The sequence below is a fragment of the Aptenodytes patagonicus genome, chromosome 1, assembly GCF_965638725.1.
Source record: "Aptenodytes patagonicus chromosome 1, bAptPat1.pri.cur, whole genome shotgun sequence".
Taxonomy (NCBI): Eukaryota; Metazoa; Chordata; class Aves; order Sphenisciformes; family Spheniscidae; genus Aptenodytes; species Aptenodytes patagonicus.
In genome coordinates, this window is record NC_134949.1 from 213,239,704 (window position 1) to 213,260,588 (window position 20,885).

At 38.1% G+C, this 20,885-nt stretch overlaps 1 protein-coding gene across 7 annotated transcripts in view; it reads right to left on the reverse strand.

Annotated features, from left to right (window-relative positions):
• The window catches only part of CNTN5 (contactin 5), a 721,166-nt gene that overhangs the window by 49,867 nt on the left and 650,414 nt on the right, over positions 1–20,885 (reverse strand). For all 7 annotated transcript variants that reach the window (XM_076328246.1, XM_076328247.1, XM_076328249.1 and 4 more), the window contains one exon: positions 9,076–9,196. In XM_076328246.1, coding sequence (XP_076184361.1) covers positions 9,076–9,196 — 121 coding nt within the window. The remainder of the gene's footprint in view (positions 1–9,075; positions 9,197–20,885) is intronic.

Below are 20,885 nucleotides of genomic sequence, written 5' to 3' on the forward strand. Positions count from 1 at the left end.
CCTACTGACTGCCTTTAGCACTGTAGGGCATCACTTGCCAGCTGTCCCAATTCTGTTCCATGCTGCCTCCTTCACTCTCTGCAATCACAGTGTGGGCACCAGCACTCCCAGAACTGCATGGGTCTCTTTCAGGCACTAGTTCATGAACATCACCATATCCGATTTGTATTTTTGTACTTGTTTGTAGGCACTTTTTTGACTGAGGTTGTAGATACGAGTTAAGTTGACATTTGTAAAAAGGTTTCTTAGAACAATGGGTCTTTTTTAAACTCTTAAAACCCCACCTTTTTAAAGATGTGAATCCCTTTCCCTTTCACACCACTGAAGATATAACAAAGGTCCTGTTACAAGATCAGATTGCTGGAAGTGTTTCAGTCTGGAACCTGTAGGTTAAAGGGCTGATGCTCCATCTACAGTAATATACTATCTTCTAATATTGTAAATGTTTTTGCTACACAGATATACTGAAAAGGGCCAAAGCACAGATCTGAACTCTAGCACTGCTCCTATGCACTATTATGTTGTCAGCCAGTCTCTCATAATTTCAACCCTGTGCAATTATGACTTTCCCAGCCAATGCCTTGGCACAATTAATGGATTACCATGGGCTGGGGCAGATCCTAACAGGCAGTTTGTCGTGCCCATCCTGTTTTGAGAGGGGAGGGGGACCGGGAATGTCGCTGTGTGGAGGGGAACTCTGCTGTACAGATTGGCCTCAGGGAGCAGTTTACTACTATGGATATATTCTGAGAGTCCAATTAATGGGGTCTGTGCTTAGGTCATCTTCCTGGCCTTTGCTACAGTTCAAATGTAATTTCAAGGACCAGCAAGAATCTGCTGACCTTGTTTATGTTCCATTTAATAATGTTGTATCTGATGGCCTTTAAACCCAAGTGCTTGTCTTTAAGTTTTATTGGCAATATCACAACTGAAAGGAGCAGTGTGGTCAACCTAACCAGCAGTTCCTGTGTTATATTTGCTCCAGGTCAGTGAAGTTCAGAGGAAACATTACTTCTCCAAAAATATATCATAAGAGTGGATTTCTTGCTTAGATTGGTAGTTTTGCCAGTCTACCAGATGAATAACTTTAACTCTTTTTTTATTTTTAGACCACAAAATCTGTACTCTTAAACCACAATTTGTAGTCACAAAGGCTTTCATCCCTTCACACTACAGGATTGCTCTCTGCTCTATTTCAAGATCTTACAGCTTCCAGGTAGCTGTTTGATCTTAAAGCTCATTTTACTTACAGTAGGCATGCACAGTGCATTTGGTTAGCTTTCAGTGCACAGTCTTACAATACGTTATACATTGTAGAAGAAAGCTGATTTTCATCTTATTTTTAAGAAATCTTCCTGACATGAATGTTGTATTAATATTTGTATAGTTCAAAGGATTTTAATTAGTTTTGTATATGCTAATAAGTTTCCAAGGGTGTACAGCATTGATGCAGAGAATTAAGAAGACTGGACATTATTTTTTTCTTCCTCTAGAAAAGCACAATGTCTATTGACATCCATAACAATAAAAAAACACATTTTGAGCAGTAAGAGTGAAAAGGATAATAAAAGCAAACAACAGTGAACAAACTATTACTAAAATACCCAGAAAATATCTGGCGTCTAAATCTACTAAATTTCTTAAGTATAGACCAATGAGATAGTACTGGAAACAAAGTTAACTATTAATGCTTAGAGAGCACAGGTCTATTTGTAACAGAATTAGGACCAATAAATTATTTCTCTTTGAGTTTCTCCTAAAACATATTTTATAATAACATGTAATATTTAAAATATTTTATATAAATATATAAAATATTAAAATTACTAGATATGCTGAAACAATCTTTTATGTGATCATTGATGAATAAAAGGAAACACGCAGAAATAATTTCTCTGCATTTTATTTATTTGACCTCTTTTTATTACAGAAGATGGCATATTTTGTTAATTAGCACCTCTCATTAAAAAATTGAGCAAACTTGCCTGGCTACTGCATTACTGTAGTTGCCTTGCAAAGAGCTAATTGTCTTTTTCTTTGCTGTGCTCTCTCAGACTAAGTTACCTTGTAGTGTCAACCTTTGCTACAGATTACAGTTTACACTGTTTACATTGTAGAAACTCAAACATTGAATAAGTCATTTTGGGACTAGTACCCTTTGCTCCTTTGCAAAACCAGAGATCAGGCTGCACTGTATCTAGAACAAGTGGAGCAATCTGAAAGAAAGTTTGGTAATTTGGAGACGAGCTGGCTGCTCCATAGACTGTTGTAGGGCAGTATGTAATGCAGCATCCAGCATCTGAGTAGTTTGCAATCAATGCTACTTACTCTCTTGGGTATAACGTATTGTAAACCAGCCTTACAAGAGTAATTTACAAATAGGACTTAAGTGATGGAATTTATTTGACAACTTAAAATTACTGAGCCCAGTAATTTATTATAATAAAAAGCTTTAATTTATTAAATAAATATTAAAATACCGGAGACTTGGTACCGTTGATTAGGCACTGAAGCTTTCACAGATTTAAAAAAATCCGTTAACTTCACAACTTTGTATTCCTAACTCAGTCATGATGATCCTAAAAAGAAATGTGATGATCACTAACAATATAGAGGTTTATATAGGAAAAATGACTCGCTCAATTCTAAATGTTTGGAGCACTATCCCCATCCACATCAGATAATAGTATCATGGTAAATTTTGCAGTGATCCTCTAATCTGCAAGAAACTCCCTGGTGTTCTTGGAAACTGTTGCTGCACCAGGAGTACCATTCACCTCAGTGCAGGTGAAAAGGATCTCTACTCTTAACAGGCTATAGGGAGCCTCACACTGATCTTTGTGAAAGCATGTTAGCCTCCTGTGTGACGTCCCCAGCTCCCACTATTTTTCTTTGCTGAACTGTACAGATGCTTTTCTAAGCCAACCCTCCAAACCTGCAGAAGAAAGAGCAAGGAATATACAATAACTGGTTTTGGTAGGAGATTTTTTACTCAAGCTTTTCCTTATTGCAGCCTATGCCAAAGCAACACTTCAAATGAGTTTGTTAGAAACTGTATGTTTCAAGAGCAAATGGATACTTTTTGCCAAAAGTGAATGTAAGTAGTAGCCTTTTGCTCTTAGCTATGAGTTCTGCTGGTGTTCTTCAAAATCTCCCTGTCTACGAGTAACAGATTTTCTACTGATTAATTAAATAAACACAATGTAAAAACACTGTTGAACTTTTTTAATGTAATTGATTGGACCAACATAAGGTAATGAAGGTTAGCCCTTTCACAGTGTCAACCTTTTTTATGACAGAAGTATTTGGTGTTTTAAATGTCTCTACAGTAAAACATGGTGGAAGCACAGGATCATGAAGATATCCTTTGTAATGGAAATACGAATGCACAGATTGCTTCAAATTTCTACAGCGTAATGGGGAAATAAAAATATAATAAGCCCTTTTTGGAAGACAGGCTTTAAAAAACAAATTAACTTACCAAGCAGGCATTGTCTTGAGGAAACCTGACACATTGCTGGCTACAAGATCACCTGAGACATCTGTGAGATGCAAGTCTCCTGGCTGGTACTTGGGTATTTGGTAACCATGTTTGTGATCATATCATTAGTGTCAGAACATGACATGCATATTTATCCTGTATTAGAGCCTTCTGCTTTGGTAATCACTTTGTGAAAAATCAGTTTAGAGACAACTCTACTACTGGTGTGCCAATTATAGATGAAAAACCAGCCAAGCTGAAACATTCTGCTATTCTGCTTTTCTGCTACTTAATATTCACTGAAAGTTGAAGATCTGGGTGGATAAATAAAGGCTGGTAGCCAGACAAAGCACGTGATATGGGAAAACTGTTCTTGGACTGATGTCAAGAACAGGATTGACATTCATAAAAATCATAAATCACTTCTGCTTCTTAAGTGGCTGATGACTTCATGTGCTGGGGCAAACATTTGTTGGCTGTGTAGCGAATATCTATATTCTCCTGTAAACATCCCTGTTTGCATGGCAAACAGCTATTCTGCACATACTTTCCTTGGGCGAGCAAGTGATCAAACAACACAAGGCATAAATGAAGTGAAATCAGGCAATGACTTGGGTGTCAGGAATGTAAGTCCACAGCTGTGATTTTTGTTGTATTCATTCACTCCACTGAAACAATTTCTTTGACCATCAGACATACATAATTCCTGTTATGGGATTCCTCTGAAGTAGCACATTTGTGCAGGCCTGGTGCCAGAATAGTTACTACCCTATGTGAAAAGCTGTTTTCTCTTCTGGATGTCCTTGGGCTGTATCAGCCTGCCCTATATGCCTTCTTCTGCTGCTACGGGCTCTGATGACTGCCTTCCAGAAAATCTGGCAGTGGTATTTAAGGCTTTATCACTATCTGCCTCATTGCTCTGCTGCAGGGCAAATCCAGTGCAGAGGGTGCATGCCTGTTGTTTAGCTTTTCCCTTTCCCAATACACACTTCAGTGTATTGGCTTAAGCTGTTGACAGTGGATCCTCTGAGGACTATGTTCATGTTTTGGGCAGTAGTCAACTCAATGAAAGAAGCAAATATTTGGGTTGTTGGAGGTACTCTAAATTGTGCCCTACACAGTCAGGCTCTCATTTGTTTGTCTCCTGACTTCTGTGTTCCTGGCTACTCTGCCTCAGAAAGGGGGTTGAACGCATCTTGATCCCACCTAATCTACTGCCAGCAGGTCTGGCATGCACTTGAGGAGAGGCAAGTGTGATATTGAGGCTGGGTCTTAGGCAGCTAAAAAGAAATATCCTACCTCGTAGGTGAGCACTGCAGTTACTGAACTAAGCTGTAAGTGTTTGGCATGGCCTTTTCTGCCTTAAATCAGTCCTGGCCTTTGAGCTGAACCCTCTCTCTCATCCTCCCCATACTCGGAGAGTAAAGGACCTCTATGGGGACTTCCACAGAGTCAGGGTGTGTATCTAGAGGGGGTGGTGGATCTCAGAAGGATGAATAAAAGATCATGACTTATTTCTTCAGGTACCTAATAATAAGAACAACTCTGATGGTGAACTGCAGAGAATTTTGTAGAACCATATTTTGGAAAGGAAATGCTTTTACAAGTTAGGTAGTAGCCTACCTGAATATAAACATATGTCAGGTAGGTCAAGACAGCAGTCCTCTGAAGGTCACTGTTGACTAACATGAGACTACTGAAATACTTCTCATTCATAACCCAGTCCAAGACTGAAATGCAAGACAGTTAAGCTGGAAAGCTAATGTACTGCCTGACAGGTCCAGCTGCCAGCAGAACATCTCTTCCTAATGAAATCTACATTATTGTTAGTGTTAGAAAAATGAAACAGAAAGGGAAAAATAAATAACTTGGGCTGGAAAACCAGCATTTTGGAAGCAGGGAAATTACTAGGGACCACTAAAAAGTTATTTCTTACTGTAATATACTTAATTTAATCACATTTTCAAAGCACTTAGAAAAGTATTTACATTTTGTTTTGAGTAATTCGTGCAGATGGAATTTGAATCTTGGTTTTGTTCAAACATGGTCTACAATATCTTTTCATATATAGTTTTGAAGTGTTCCTGGAAGAGATTCACTAGATAAAAATCATTATGGAAATAACTTCAGATGTATTTCACTGCAACTTACCTAAAATCAAGAACTGTGAGGTAGTGAATTTGAAAATGGTTTGAAAATGGTTTTAAAAAATCTGTAAACCATTGTAGAAAGTTGCAGAATAGAAACTTGTTGCTATCTTAATTTCTTCTGTTGTTCACACACACACACATATATGTACGTATGTAGTCAATTCAGAAATCTTCTTGCACTGTTAATTACCTCCTTGTAAGTAATTAGACTCAAAAGAATTGAGATTTACTTGGCACTATTAATTCTTCAGATTGTCTTTCATTGGTGACATTTTTGAAATTTAACTTCTGTATAATGCAGGGCAAAGAAGAACAAGGGCAAAAATAATGACACAGTTAGTTCCCTGGGCTATATTCAAGGGATCTTCCAACAGAGCAACTAGGAAGTATGGCTTCAAAAAAGATAAATATGGTTTCAGGACACTCCATGCCTTCTCCACAATAAATGATACTGAGACATTGCAATTGCCTGAAAATGCAGTGGTGAATGTCTGCCTGTTGAAGATCAGCATGTTAGTTATGAGCAACAGGAGTCTGCAAAGAGTTTGTTTCTCTTTCCTTCATCTGAAGAGGCTGCAGCAAGGTATAGTTGTCTTCCAAGTCCCTTGTAATAAAGTTCTAGAAAACTGTCCTTTGACTTAAAGACAATGCACCAGCTGAATACAAAATTCAGTATAAATTTAAGCAGTTTGCTAATAGCAATAATCCTAATATTCATGAATATCTAAAGGAGGGAAAATTAGATGATTTTAATTAAATTTATTCAGTGTGTCAAATTTGTTTCCTGTAGAAATGGTGTAAGCAGAACAATTTTTTGATTAAAAATACAATGATATATTAAAAATACCAGTTGAACTTTACAATATAACTAATGATTGAAATGCTGTTGTATGCTGGTATGATATTATCAGCATTCAAGACTGGCATTTTCTGCAGAGGCAAAAGGAGAGAGAGTAAGGTCAGAACGAGGGTGTGCTGGAACTTTGCTTATATCAGTACTTCTAAGAGTTCATCACAAAGCTTCTGCTGCCTCAGTTTGGCTGTGGGCTGTAACATTTAAAACACAAGGATGTTTTTTGTAATATGAATAAAATTAAATTCTTTTACCTAGAGACTATACTGAAAATAAAGAATAATATAGCTTTGGATTTCAGACTTTACTGCATAGTGGCAACGGGTTTTCTTCATACATGATGACTTCCTCTGTCAGGTGGAATTCTTCAGAGTTTACTGAAATATTTATTAAAACATCTGTTGCTGCTTGTCTCTTCCCCTAAGCAATGTCTGGTATCTCCAAAAGCTAAACCTAAAGAAGTTTGAAAGGTGCTGCAGTCTGGGATCATCAGTGTCAAATTGCAGACCAGTGAGTGCACTCTATAAACTGAGATAGGTGGAGAAAAAAGAATTAGAGATACTGAAATGAAAATTAAATGCCTGTAACAGTATAAGGAGAGATTAGATTCTCCTAAATATTTTGGATTTTTTAAATGCTGAGGTCTATAAAAGAGTAATCATCAGCAACTTTGCACTGAATGTGCTTTAAATATTTTATGCAATACAAAACAAAACCATCCCACATTTTTTGGTGAAAGCAATACTGACACTGTAGGATATAATTGCCCTCATTTACATAAGTTTTACAGATATCTTAAGGAAATTAACTACTTCAGCAAACCAACCATATCCTATAATTTAATGAAAACTGAATTTTACATCAGGACAAAAGCAGTCATACAGTATAAAACATTTTGTGAAAGCAATGCAAACATTTCTTACTGTATCCTATAATTATCCAATCATAGAAACAAGAAAAGGGGAACATTGTAAGCAAAGTATATTTGAATTTAAATTCCATTATAAAGCAGTCATAGTTTTCATTTCATCAGCAAGGTGGCATGGTAATGAGACACCCACATACATACATTCTGATACTGCTTACAATGCCCTTTTTTTTCATCTCAAACCTCTTCCTCAGAGAAGCATTTATTTTCTACATCAAATTCAATAAACTCATTTGCATAACTGGTATTAAAAAAAATAATTTTGTAGCCAGTCTGCAGTGTCCTTAGATAGTAGTAAGCTAAGAGATTTTTTTGTCATTTAATAATTGTCTTGCCTATCTATAGAGCCTCCAGCTCCTGTCTGAGAGAGGTAAAGGTAACACATAAGGTCTTGTGTAACCCACAAGGATGACTCAGATTTCATAAGGCAGCTAAAATGGCATTATATGTCTGTGTTGAGGCAACTGTATACCAACATCCCAATAGTGCCATAGCTCATAGAAATCTGATGGTCCTCAAAGTGACTTTATGGAAATATTTAGCAGCTACTTTCATCAAAATGTGAAGAGCCCTGCAGTCAGCCAGAAACATTCATTATAATTTAAAGCATATACTTGTCCTAAAAGTGATGGATATGAACATACCAAATCTAAAGAAGTGGTGGAATGTGGTAGAATAAGTATTTTTTAAAGATTATAATCTCTAAATAGCTTTTTTTTTTTTTTTTTAATCTGGAGTTTTTCTAATACTAATCAAATATCTACCTTGATTTATTCTTTCAAAAACTGTATAATCCACAGTAAGACTACCCAGCTGTGCTACCTAGCAGGGATCCATCTATTTTGCCATAGCAGCACCCCCTAGCTGTAATGCCAGTAAGGGGACTGTAAGTCCTCAACTCTCGTCAGCTGCTGAACACACATGTGCGTGTACACACACACAGAAGTAGTACAGAATGCAGAAACACTGCTTAATGGAATGCACGTGTGGTGCTAACGCCCTGATTCACTGTAAGCTAACTGGTGTCCTAGGTAGGATCTGGGACGCTGCAGGACAAAGATGCTGTGTTCCTGTGCATAATCAGGAATGTTGAATGGCAGGTAAAGCAACTCAGGTTACGGGACTGGGCCTAAAGATGTTGTAAAAATTTGGTCGTCACAATTCCATGTGAGAAAAACAAATCCCTGTCATATCAGGGAGCTTTTAGTTCATTGTTCGTATCTATCATTTTACAAAATGCTGCATGGTCCCTCCTCATAGGAAGGGAATGAATATTCCTAAGCCATTACACCTGAGAGAATGGCTTGGCCATAAGATAAAATGTAAAGCATCATACAAAAAAGCACAGAACCCATCATACCTACCTTACACAGGCCTGTGAATGCTAATTGTCTACCTTTTAACTAATCTGGAATACCTTTTGGGCTATTACCTCTCTTAAGACTGTACGCCCATTAACCAACTGTCTTCATTGCCATGTTTGCAGATCAGTTTATGATGAAACTGCTTTCAAGGACAAGTAGGTTAATCACAAATGTTTTCAATAATATAAAATCTGAAGAATAATGCATAGCACAGATGTCCCTAAAGCCCAATATTTAAATTCCTTGGTACAATAGTTTCTGGTGACTGTGTTTTCAGGTGGCACCACGAGCATACTCACCCCTAACAAGCAGCTCTGTCTCATCTGACACGGTGTCCGCTGCGGTCTGAACCCTGCAGCCGTATCTCCCGGCGTGCATCAGGAGGATGTTCCTGATCATTAAATCTGCAGAGGATGCTTGCTGAAACAGGGATGAAATGCCAGTTTAAAATTCAGTAAATCTGTGTTCAGAGTTGTTCACGAGGGTGTTTTGTACAGTGTGAGAAACTCATGATTGCAGCTTTCATCTTACAAGATTTATGTGCCCTAATACCCTCTTTTGAGGATTACCAGAACACTGCATTTATACAATTGTTAACAGGAATTAAAGAAGAGGATTTCAGGTTTTTAATAACTTTGACTTTGCTTAAAGCACACTATGCATATTTGCATGCTCAGAGAAAATGATTCCAAACTAGCGCAAAGAAATTCATTAAAGAGATGAACGGAAATATTTTGGATGCAATCCTTGGTATTAAAAAAGTCCTTAGAAATGAAAGGCTCTTTCTTCATCTTCCTCTTCCCTACAATGCAACGACATTTGGAGTATGTCTCTCTATTGTAATGAAATTAAGATAACTTAAAAGATAATGTTGATTGATTTTTTATTGACATAGGGGAAATTAATACTAAATATGATTGAGGAAATATGAACAGATTCTCATTTTTACTGTTGAAAACTCTATATGTTTAAATCTGAAACATGCAATCCCTGGATGAGCATACACAGAGAACCAGTTCAAATTTTTATTTTTTTATTCTTCTAGCCAAGAGTAATTACAATGCCCCAAAATTACGAGCAGAAAAGAGAAAACTTGAAAGTAGAACAGCCTTTTGGAGGATAAATGGCTTTTGCTAAGAATCTCTGTATTATTTCATAAATTCAAGCAATAATATTAGATTTTGCATGTACAAAATCATTCTTGTGTATAAAAGTTACTGGAGTCAATAAATGTAACTCCATCAGATTTAGTGAACCCAAGTCTACAGATATGGTTGATTTAATATAGTCACTGCTCAGGAAAAGAACAGATAAGTGTGAACAAAAGTCACCCTGACCACATGGTGTAGCAATTGCAGTTTATTTTCTCAATTCTGTGTCCTAAAAATGCTTGCAACTTTTTGATTTAATGTAAGCACCATCAATTTTAGCAAATTACCATAAGTATTTTTGTTCCTTTCAAAGCATATTTTTTCTCTTAAGAGTCAAATGGAAATAATTTTAATATATCAGCCCAAGATAGACATAATGTCCTGCATATATCTCTAAACGTCCTTAACATTGCTACTTTGTATGATATGTGAACCTAACGTTAAGTTTTTCCAACATTAATGTAGTTTGTATAACATTACATTATAGATTACATAAAATTAATATTTTGCATATAATTTTGTGATCTATAATATATAATTATCACATTTATACAATCTATAATATATAATGCATAATTTTAATAATTGCATGAGCAATAATATATAATTTATAATATATAATAATATATTGTTTTATTCTATAAACCACTATTATTCTACTGTTCACTATTATATTACCTGAGTTTATATATATTATATCTATATAAAATATATTATATCATGTATAGTACATTTTATACAATAATATAATATGAGATAATGTAAAGTAATAAATAGAATAAAATATGGTATATAACATTTGTTATATTAAGTTATATTTATCATATATTATATATTGTATATTCTATATTACATATTATTAAGAATTGACTGCTATATAGTTAATATATTATAATATATATTACTGTATATTTTATATATATACAAGGGTTTATATGTACCTCCTTGGTGTTTCACTTTAAGAAACATTTATTGAGTATAGGCATTTCCTTTCTCAGATTTTTATTTACTTTGCTAACCAAGTAAAGATTGACAGTCTTTCCTTGAATGATGTTTCCTGTGTCATAATATTCCTATGCAGCAGTTCTAATTTGAGTCATTTTGATCCTGAATGACTAGAATTGTACCCTGCATTCAAAATAAAGTCTTACTAGGGGTGTACATGTTGATACTTCTCTATCTGGGCTGGAAATGTGTCACTGACTCCACCTAGATTCCTATTTGCCTGTTTTTTTGGCACATGCTTATTCTGTGCTCAGGTAGTTGCACTCAGATCTTTATCATTCTCAATCATTTGCAAGGTATGAGCTCCCACTTTATAACCAGTAGTCCATATGTGCATGACCATGTGCTCTGAAGTATTACATTTCTTGTCTGTTCCCATGTGTTATTTTCCTCATCTGCTGTATTGGTAATACGTCCAATTTTGTACCATGAAATTGTCATTTGCATACTTCTATCTCTTATGTCAAGGTCATTAAAGACAAGATGAAATAGGATTGGTTCCAAGATCCAATCTTCTATAATTCAGTTTTTTCTTTCTAGGCAGAATAGTTTCTTTTCAGCACATCTTGGCACACCTTCTTCAGCCAATCATCTCTTCATTTGCATTTTTGGAACTGAACTTGTCATAATAGTCCATGTAGCACCAAGGCAAAATCTTTACCGAAGCATATTCACATGCAAAGAAGGAAAAGAGAGGTGGGACATCGAGGTTGCCACTGAGACCAAAGTGAATGTGGGCATGACCTATAGCTTAATAACCCTGTAGATCTAAGGATGTGAATACAATGGTAGTGTTTTGCTTTCTGAAGTGGCCTTGTTAATGATGTTGCTGGAGGGAAGATATTCAGACCAGTTAGTCCATAAAGCAATTCCTATGTTCTTGCTCTGGCATATCAGAACTCACAGCAGTAGAAAAGAATATCTGAGTACTCTGCACCTCTAAATGCAGAAGAAGAGCTCACACTCCTACCAGGAGTCAACTTCAGGATACAAATTTTTTAAGTTGTCTAGCACAGCAGCATATACTAGCCGTTGAAACATGGGTTGCTCAAGATGATTAGTGATTCTGGTACAAATCCTTAGCTATTAGAAGGATAAAACCAGAATCAGTCCACATTTGTCCTCTCTTGAGGGTAATTTACATTTAATGTGTGTTTTGTTATTAAGTGGGAGGAAAATCATAATGGATAGCAACTGTCTGGTTTCATTGCTCAGGAGCTGTTAAAAATCTTGGCTGTCACTCTAACTTCCAGAGAGTTCATGACTGTGTGAATCCTAATATTCTTATCAGGAAAAATATATTTATTTCATCTGCACACCTGTGTAACTGGGCAGACAAGCAGCAACTGAAAGAATCATTGCTTTAAGTGGAGAGCAGTGCAGTACAACAGATCCCCATGAAACACATTTATTACAGCATAACAGGATGTGCAGCCAGCATTGCTCAGGATGTGTGAGTGGAAAGAAATTAAACTCACTGTGTTTAATACAGATGGATATATGCTCAGACATTAGATGCTTGATCATGGAAAATAATGAGACATTTTAGCTGTGTTTGACCAAGACCTCTAAAAAATACTATATTATTTGCCGTTCAGTGATATTTATAAAGTGTTTTTTTCCAAGACTCTTCCAAGTCTTGGGAGACGGATTGTTTTGTTGATCAGTTTATCCTGTAATGAGAGGTTCAAGGCCACAACAGGGCTGGGGGGGGGCGTTAAACTGACATGCTGACCTTCCAAATCTTAAGAAAATCTCCCCACCATGTCATTGCAGCTGCTGCTTAAATTTGAGAGATTACAATCCAGTTTAAAAAAACTGCTAAGCAGGAATGCAGCAGAGACTCCATTGAGAAAAGTATCTAAGATCAGAAACTTTGTCTTCTGCTTTTAATCTTGTCTCAGTGGAAAAAGACATAAAGCTTCAGCAAAAGCAGAGACATACCCTCCCCTTTGGGGAAGACAAGAACTGGGTGACGTGGATGCAAACAGTGTAGAAAGATCTCTCATCTGGACTAACATGAATTAGAACAGCCTGGTGTATCAGCAACCACGTGGTCCCAATATTATTCAAAGCTGAAATTAGTGGTGTTTAAATTTCTTTGTTTACATCTAAATTTCGATTTTATTAAGTGTACATTTTTAAAAGCTGCTTTTTATTCCACTAATTTTATGCTCTTCTGTGACTGCATATTTTGCAATCAGTGCACTATTTCAATGTAGCATTTTATTAGAAAAATCTATATTCTTTGGTGTTCTGAATATGATATATTACCCATTTAGCCAAGTATAAAAAGTATTTATATTTGTTCAGTATAAACTTCTACTGTGTGGAATATATCTTGTACTTTACCGAAGCTAAGGCTTAAAAAACCCCAAACAAACCCCAAACAGATAGGTTTAACAGCCAAATTCTAATTATTTTAAGGAAAGCTAAATGTAACCTTCAAGGCCAGCATCAGCTATGGACCTCCTGTAACACTGAACACACTCCTGGTCTTCATTAAGCAGTGAATAAATAATAATACAGCTATCAATGCTATCTGTCATGACTAATGGTTCCCTCTAGGACAATAAATTATTGTATAATTTGTATTATGGTCCCGAGTATCCCATTCATCAGGTTCTGGGCAGCTCCAGTGCTGAGTGCTGTGTCAATCTATTGTTCTCTCTGCTCCAGGATGGCATGTTATCTGAGGTCATAGTTGTGTCTGCAATGTATCTAATTAGCTTTACCTGTAAAGTATTGCTTGAAGTAATTTTTCACAAGAATTGGTGCCACCTATACATAGCATTTGCTTTTGATGTGGAGATACTTCCCCAAACTCAAAAAGGCTCCAAGGAGCATGTAATATGCATACTTTGCTCGATGAGAATCACCTTGTTGGATTTGCCTTTTGCATCCATTGTCCTAATGCTGGGGATTTGCAGAGGGGGAAAAAAAAAAAAGCCAACTTGCAGAGAACTTACTGTTGGTGAATTAATACTTCTTCAGCCATCCAACATCCCCACAAAGGGGAAGTTGTATGTGGGTTTTTTCCTTTCCATTTCATAAATCCTAAGAGGTTGTGAGCTGCTTTGCAGTAAAGCAACTTTTACATATGGTTCTTCAAGTGAAGAGAATTATACTTATTCTTCCTGTGAGAGTGAGTCCATTATCTTGAGCCAGTTGCTAGGAAACCTCCCTGTTAATCTGTCCATTCATTTGCTGAGTTTTTACTCTAAACCAAGGTTGTTCATTCAGTATCCAAACTTTTCTTTTGAAGGCTTTGCACAAGAACAATCTATAATCTGCCTGCATTTGAAATGGAGCTCACAGTCACGCTGTAGAGCACTTTTTAAACATCTAGCAAGTCTCTTGTTTCTTTCCCCCTACCTCTTCCATGGAAGAATTAAACATTGGTTTGATTATTACACAGTTTATCACATATGTTCAAACTACAGAATCATATGTGGAAAATACATATGAAACTTAGGAACCTTAAATCATTCTCTTGTCATTATATCAACCCTAGTTTTCATTTAATCTGTTTCTAATGCTGCTCATTTTCTACATTGATCGTCATACTTCCCTTTCACACTCCAACTGCAGTTCTGTGAATGTAGCTCTGATTTATCTTGGAAGGAGGGACAAAAAGGCAAAGAAGTTCAAAATACTGGGTAGTCAATAGAGATGATGCGGCGACTCGCAGCTCTCAGCTTCTGCACTGCAAAGACCTGGGGTCTAGAAAGGCTGCCTATTATTGTACTGAGGATTCAGGTTGGGAACTCAACCTGGACAACATGCAGTGAAAATTGGCTCTCTGCTTGGGAAGAATATGTCTAAAAAAGGTAGTGAGACTATTATAAATGATCATGATTCAACAAAAGCTTAAATCAATGGGAAAAAAGAGTGGGCAAACACTGACTGCCATTGCAGGAAAACTTTTATGATGAAAGCCTAAGGGGTGTTTGAGTCATTTCTTTACTGTGACTACAGGGGTTTACCGGGGTTTGCTTGCTGTCATTTAAATCTCTTGACAGTGAGAGGTGAAGAAGCTTTCCTACAAAGTGGTTTCTATACAGATGAGAATGCTTGGGAGGTACAAAAAGCTTGAAAAATACCTAAACATTTTGTAAAGTCATATTCTGTATAAACTGAGAACAGTAAAACAATGGTCTATAATTAAGTGCGTCTGAGATTTGATCCTAAACAAGAATGACCTGGGTTGTTAGTGCTATCTTATTCAGCTTAAATGATTATTTAAAATATATGGGTGTTTTTACAGATAACATACCAGTTAAGTGAATTCCTGACTCATACATTATTTGATTTAGCAAAATAACCTTTATTAATGAAATTCAGTCAGATTAAATTGAAAAATTATTTCACAGTTGAATCTTGATTGTTTGACATATTTGACTAGCAATGGAGTTTATTTTTGGTGAATTTATCTGAAGCGAACTAATGATCTTACAGAATAACCTCGTGGCAATGTTAGCTTTGTACCATCAACAGTACATGAAAAATAGTAATACAATAAACTTCTTTTAACTTAAGCTGAAAATTTATATATGCATTATGATAGATTGTTGGCTTCAAGCCAACTTCTGTTCATAATACATTTAGGACAATTTAAGTGCCATTTCATGTAAATTCTCAGGTTTGAACACATCAACCACTTGCCTGTTTACTGCTCATGACGTTTACAAATTACAAATATTTAATCTGTTAAAAAGCAGCAGATTTCTCTGTTGATATAGTGATAATGGAAATTTATATTGAGTTCTGTCTTTTAATCATATAAGCACATTTGGAAGAAGAAGAAAGAAGATGAAATTATTGTTATTGATTTTGTTGTGATTAGTGGTATGTGGTAGTATAATAATGGTAGTATAGTAGTATCCAGGCTGATGCAGGTTGACTGAGGGATACCTGGTAATACACAAGTTGCATTTTCTCCATCTATAAGAAGTAAAAAAGATGGTTTTCAAAGTTTTCAGGTTTGTGGATCCATAAGAATTACCCAGGGGAGGTGTGGACCCTTCCAGTGGCAGTATTTTTGAGCAGTTTGCATAGAGAAAACAAGAATAAAGAAAACAGTTGTTTTGGGAGAGCACTGGTGGTTGGGAGTGGATGCCAGAGACTGTTGGGGTTTTGGGAGTGTATAGGGAGGACTTTAAAGTGCAGCTTGAATTGCTGCAAATGAGTTTGATTCATTTTATTGAGAGAAGGCAGAGGAAGAGGTGAAGTTAAATGAGTATCTGATGTCAGGTAGTATGTCCTGTACTGGCGTAGTTTTGTGAAATCTAGGGATTAAAGAAAACATAGAAAAAGTATTGAAAATGGGAAGGAATGAGAAAAAAGATGGGATATGAAATGGCAAGCTTCAGGACAGAGAGGCCCACTACACTCATGTTGCTAAATTCATGTTCTGTATCTGAGTTGTTATTACCAGGAGAAAAAAGGAAGAAAAGAAAGAATAATATGGGGTACCTGTGCTCCTGTTTAAAGATGCAGAAAGAGGAAAAAGAGAGCATGGAGCTACACATCTGATTTGAGTGGAAGCATGGTGATAATCGTGGATGAAGATGACAGAAATGAAAGCAAAACCCATCTGGGACAAGTGTGCCATTTTCAGAAGACATCAAACCAGGAATCATAAAGAGCAGACACATGATTGGGATTTCATTAGTGTGCTGCATGAAGAATGTTGTGACAGCCTTACATGAACAGAGATTTATTAACAGGGTCCATAGATGATGGCATACATCAACTCTAGGAAAGAAAGCTACCCAGGTGAGAAATAAAAAAGGCAATGAGGAGAGAGAGAGAAAAGGAAAAAGAAAAACTCTTCCTGGTGGCCAGCCAGAAAGAGTATTCTCTTCTTGAGGCTCTCTCCAGTGCAGTAGATGGCGATGAGGAAGATGATGATGAAGATTATTATTTCCCTTTTTTTCCCCCAGTGTTGTAACCTTTTCTTTGGGACCTACTCAAATGTCCTATATGTGAATGTTGATTGGAATATGTTAATTAAGAGAAGTTGTTGCACAGTGATTGATTGTTAAGCTTCTGAGCAGGTATATTGTTGGATATTTATTAAGTATTTACATGACTGTTATCTACTTTGCTGCACACTGTGGTTTGGTTTACAAAACAAGAGACAAAGAAAGGGAGAAGGAGGGAGGGGTGAGTTTCAGGCCAGTGGGAGCTCCTTCCCATGAGATCCCACCATAACAACATGACTGGGGTTTGCAGGTGCAAGGCCACGAGAACAAAACCAGGAGATCAGCAGTGTAAGAACTGCAAGGGAGAAATACTGCCAGGAAGGCTCTGGAAAACACTGCCACAACAGCTTGGGAGAAAGGTTGCAGAGCTGCAAGTGAAAAATAGACAGCAGAGCTGCAAATGGAGGGCCTTAACGTTAGGAAGGCTGATATTGATCAGGTGTTCAAACAATCGGCTGTGCTGTTATAACCCAGATTAACACCGTGCCAAGCAGTTAAATGATCCATCACTTGCAAGTAAACAGGGGAGAGAATGGACTGTCATGAAAAATCTTTTATTTATCCCAAGATTTTTCTCTTTAGAATGTTTCTTGTAAACAAAGGAAGGTACCAAATACCTTAATAAAATAAACCAGTGTAAAAATTATCTGACTGTATTTCATGACTTTTTTATTACAATTTTTTTTTTATAGTAATTTGTATTCAGGAACGTTAAGAGACTCATACTTTCCAAAATGTTCAGTTATATCCCTCCTCCAAAGTAAAATTATATAGAGGAGATGTTACTTATCATCTCTCTCCCTTATTCTCTATTCATAGCCAAAGGCACAAATATTTGGGCACACCAGTTTACATAATTGTTTGATTCTAGGAAATGTTTGGAGTGTCCCATTCTAACACAGCATGCAGGTACGTCTATACATTCAATCAGTTCACTGGCACTGTTTATATCCTGGAAGCAACACATTGTAAAGTGCATTATTAGACCGTGGTCTTCATTGTGTTCAGATTTTGGTTTGTAGTTACCAGTCATAAAACACACATTTCAAAGTTTTTTGACCAGAAATCCTTATTCCATTTTGTACCCTCCCTAGTTTACAAGAAATTTGTGTTACCAAAAGACAAGATAAATTTTTTATTTTGAAACTGCTTCTGATCACTCAAGTATTTAACTGCTGTAGCATGACAAACGGGGAAAACCTGGTAATGAGTACAGGGCTGAAATATCTGGAGATTTGAGTTGACATAATGGCTGTGTTCAGCCTCTTCCATCAGCAGGAAAGTACTGTGACAAACACTGAAACAAATTGATAGCAATGAGGTTGATATAGCAGCATTACCCTGAACAGAAATTCTCTGTTCATAGAGTATGTATCTTCTACAAGACTTTTGACAATTATTGCTGTTTTCCTCAGTGTGGGGAGGAGGGAGGGTGTTAAATAAAACCCCTATTTAATTACCCTTGTTTGTTTTTTTGTCCAATAAAGAGGAAAGACATTATTATTAACAGCCTGCTGTTTTAATTGATTCCATGTAGTGTAGAACTTAGCGCTGCCTATTTAGAAAATGCTTAGGAAATTTTAATCTTAACTTCTAAAATATGATTGAAGTACTGCAACAAACTAAGGAGAGACTTGGAAATGTAAGGAAAAGTGCAAAATCATGCTCTCTCACAGGTTCTTGTTCATCACATTGAAGTCTCCAGTGCTAGACAGTAGTAAATGTATTGTCCGGTTTGTATCGACTGGCCTTTTCAAACTGAAAGAATAGATATCAATTCACTTCCATGTGAACAAATGACCAATATAAAATATAACATGACAAGTTGTGCTTATTGCTTCCCATGGTGGCAGTTTCAGCTAAGATCAAAGACCAAGAAGACATTGAGACTAAATCACTTTCCTGAGTCTGAAAGGTACTCATGCAGGTCAAGGTGAAGGACACTAAGAGCAGTGCTGCTGCTTCTCAGTCTGTGGATAACCGCAATAAATCATTTTGCTTGGCTGCCATAAAAACAGTATCAGCTTTCAAACACAGAGTTGGAATGATGGTCATAAGATCATAGAATAGTTTGGATTGGAAGGGACCTCTAAAGGTCATCTAGTCCAACCCCCCTGCCGTGGGCAGGGGCATCTTCAACTAGATCAGGTTGCTCAGAGCCCCCTCCAATCTGACCTTTAATGTTGCCAGGGATGGGGCATCCACCACCTCTCTGTGCAACCTCTGCCAGTGTTTCACCACCGCCATCGTAAAAAATTTCTTCCTTCTATCTAGTCTAAATCTACCCCCCTTTAGTTTAAAGCCATCCCCCCTTGTCCTGTCGCAACAGGCCCTGCTAAAAAGTTTGCTGCCATCTTTCTTATAAGCCCCCTTTAAGTACTGATAGGCTGCAAGAAGGTCTCCCCAAAGCCTTCTCTTCTCCAGGCTGAACAACCCCAACTTGCTCAGCTTTTCCTCATAGGAGAGGTGTTCCATCCCCCTGATCATTTTCATGGCCCTCTTCTGGACCTGCTCCAACAGGTCCGTGTCTGTCTTATGCTGAGGGCTCCGGAGCTGGACGCAGTACTCCAGGTGGGGTCTCAGCAGAGCAGAGCATAATCCCCTTCCTTGACCTGCTGGCCACGCTTCTTTGGATGCAGCCCAGGATACGATTGGCCTTCTGGGCTGCGAGTGCACATTGCTGGCTCATGTCCAGCTTTTCATCCCCCAGTACCCCCAAGTCCTTCTCGGCAGGGCTGCTCTCAATCCCTTCATCCCCCAGCCTGTATTGACACTGGGGGTTGCCCCGACCCAGGTGCAGGACCTTGCCCTTGGCCTTGTTAAACCTCATGAGGTTCACACGGGCCCACTTCTCCAGCTTGCCCAGGTCCCTCTGGATGGCATCCCGTCCCTCTGGCATGTCGACCGCACCACTCAGCTTGGTGTCATCTGCAGACTTGCTGAGGGTGCACTCGATCCCACTGTCTATGTCATTGATGAAGATATTAAACAGGACCAGTCCCAATACGGACCCCTGCAGGACACCACTCATCACCAACCTCCATCTGGACATTGAGCCGTTGACCACTACCCTCTGGATGCGACCATCTAACCAATTCCTCACCCACTGGACAGTCCACCCATCAAACCCATACCTCTCCAGTTGAGAGAGAAGGATGTTGTGGGGGACCACTAGGTTAGTCAGGCAGGACTTGCCCTTGGTGAAGCCATGCTGGCTGTCTCGAATCACCTCCCTGTCCTCCATGTGCCTTAGCATAGCTTCCAGGAGGATCTGTTCCATGATCTTCCCAGGCACAGACGTGACACTGACTCGCCTGTAGTTCCCCGGGTCTTCCTTTTTTCCCTTTTGAAAAATGGGTGCAGTGCTTCCCCTTTTCCAGTCAGTGGGAACTTCACCGGACTGCCACGATTTCTCAAATACGATGGATAGTGGCTTAGCAACTTCATCCGCCAGTTCCTTCAGGACCCGCGGATGGATCTCATTAGGTCCCATGGGCTTGTGCACCTTCAGGTGCCTTAGATGGTCTCAAACCTGATCTTCTCCCACAGTGGGCGGCTCTTCAGTCTCCCAGTCCCCACCTTTGCCTTCTGCGGCTTGGGTGGTGAGGCTCGAGCACTGGCCGGTGAAGACCAAGGCAAAAAAGTCACTGAGTACCTCCGCCTGCTCCGTGTCCCAGTTAACCAGGTCTCCCGTTTCATTCTGGAGAGGGCCCACATTTTCCTTCATCTTCCTTTTATCCCCAACGTACCTATAGAATCTTTTCTTGTTGCCCTTGATGTCCCTGGCCAGATTTCATTCTATCAGGGCTTTAGCTTTCCTAACCTGATCGCTGGATGCTCGGACAATTTCTCTGTATTCCTCCCAGGCTACCTGTCCTTGCTTCCACCCTCTGTAGGCTTCCTTTTTGTGTTTGAGTTTGTCCAGGAGCTCCTTGTTCATCCATGCAGGCCTCCTGGCATTTTTGC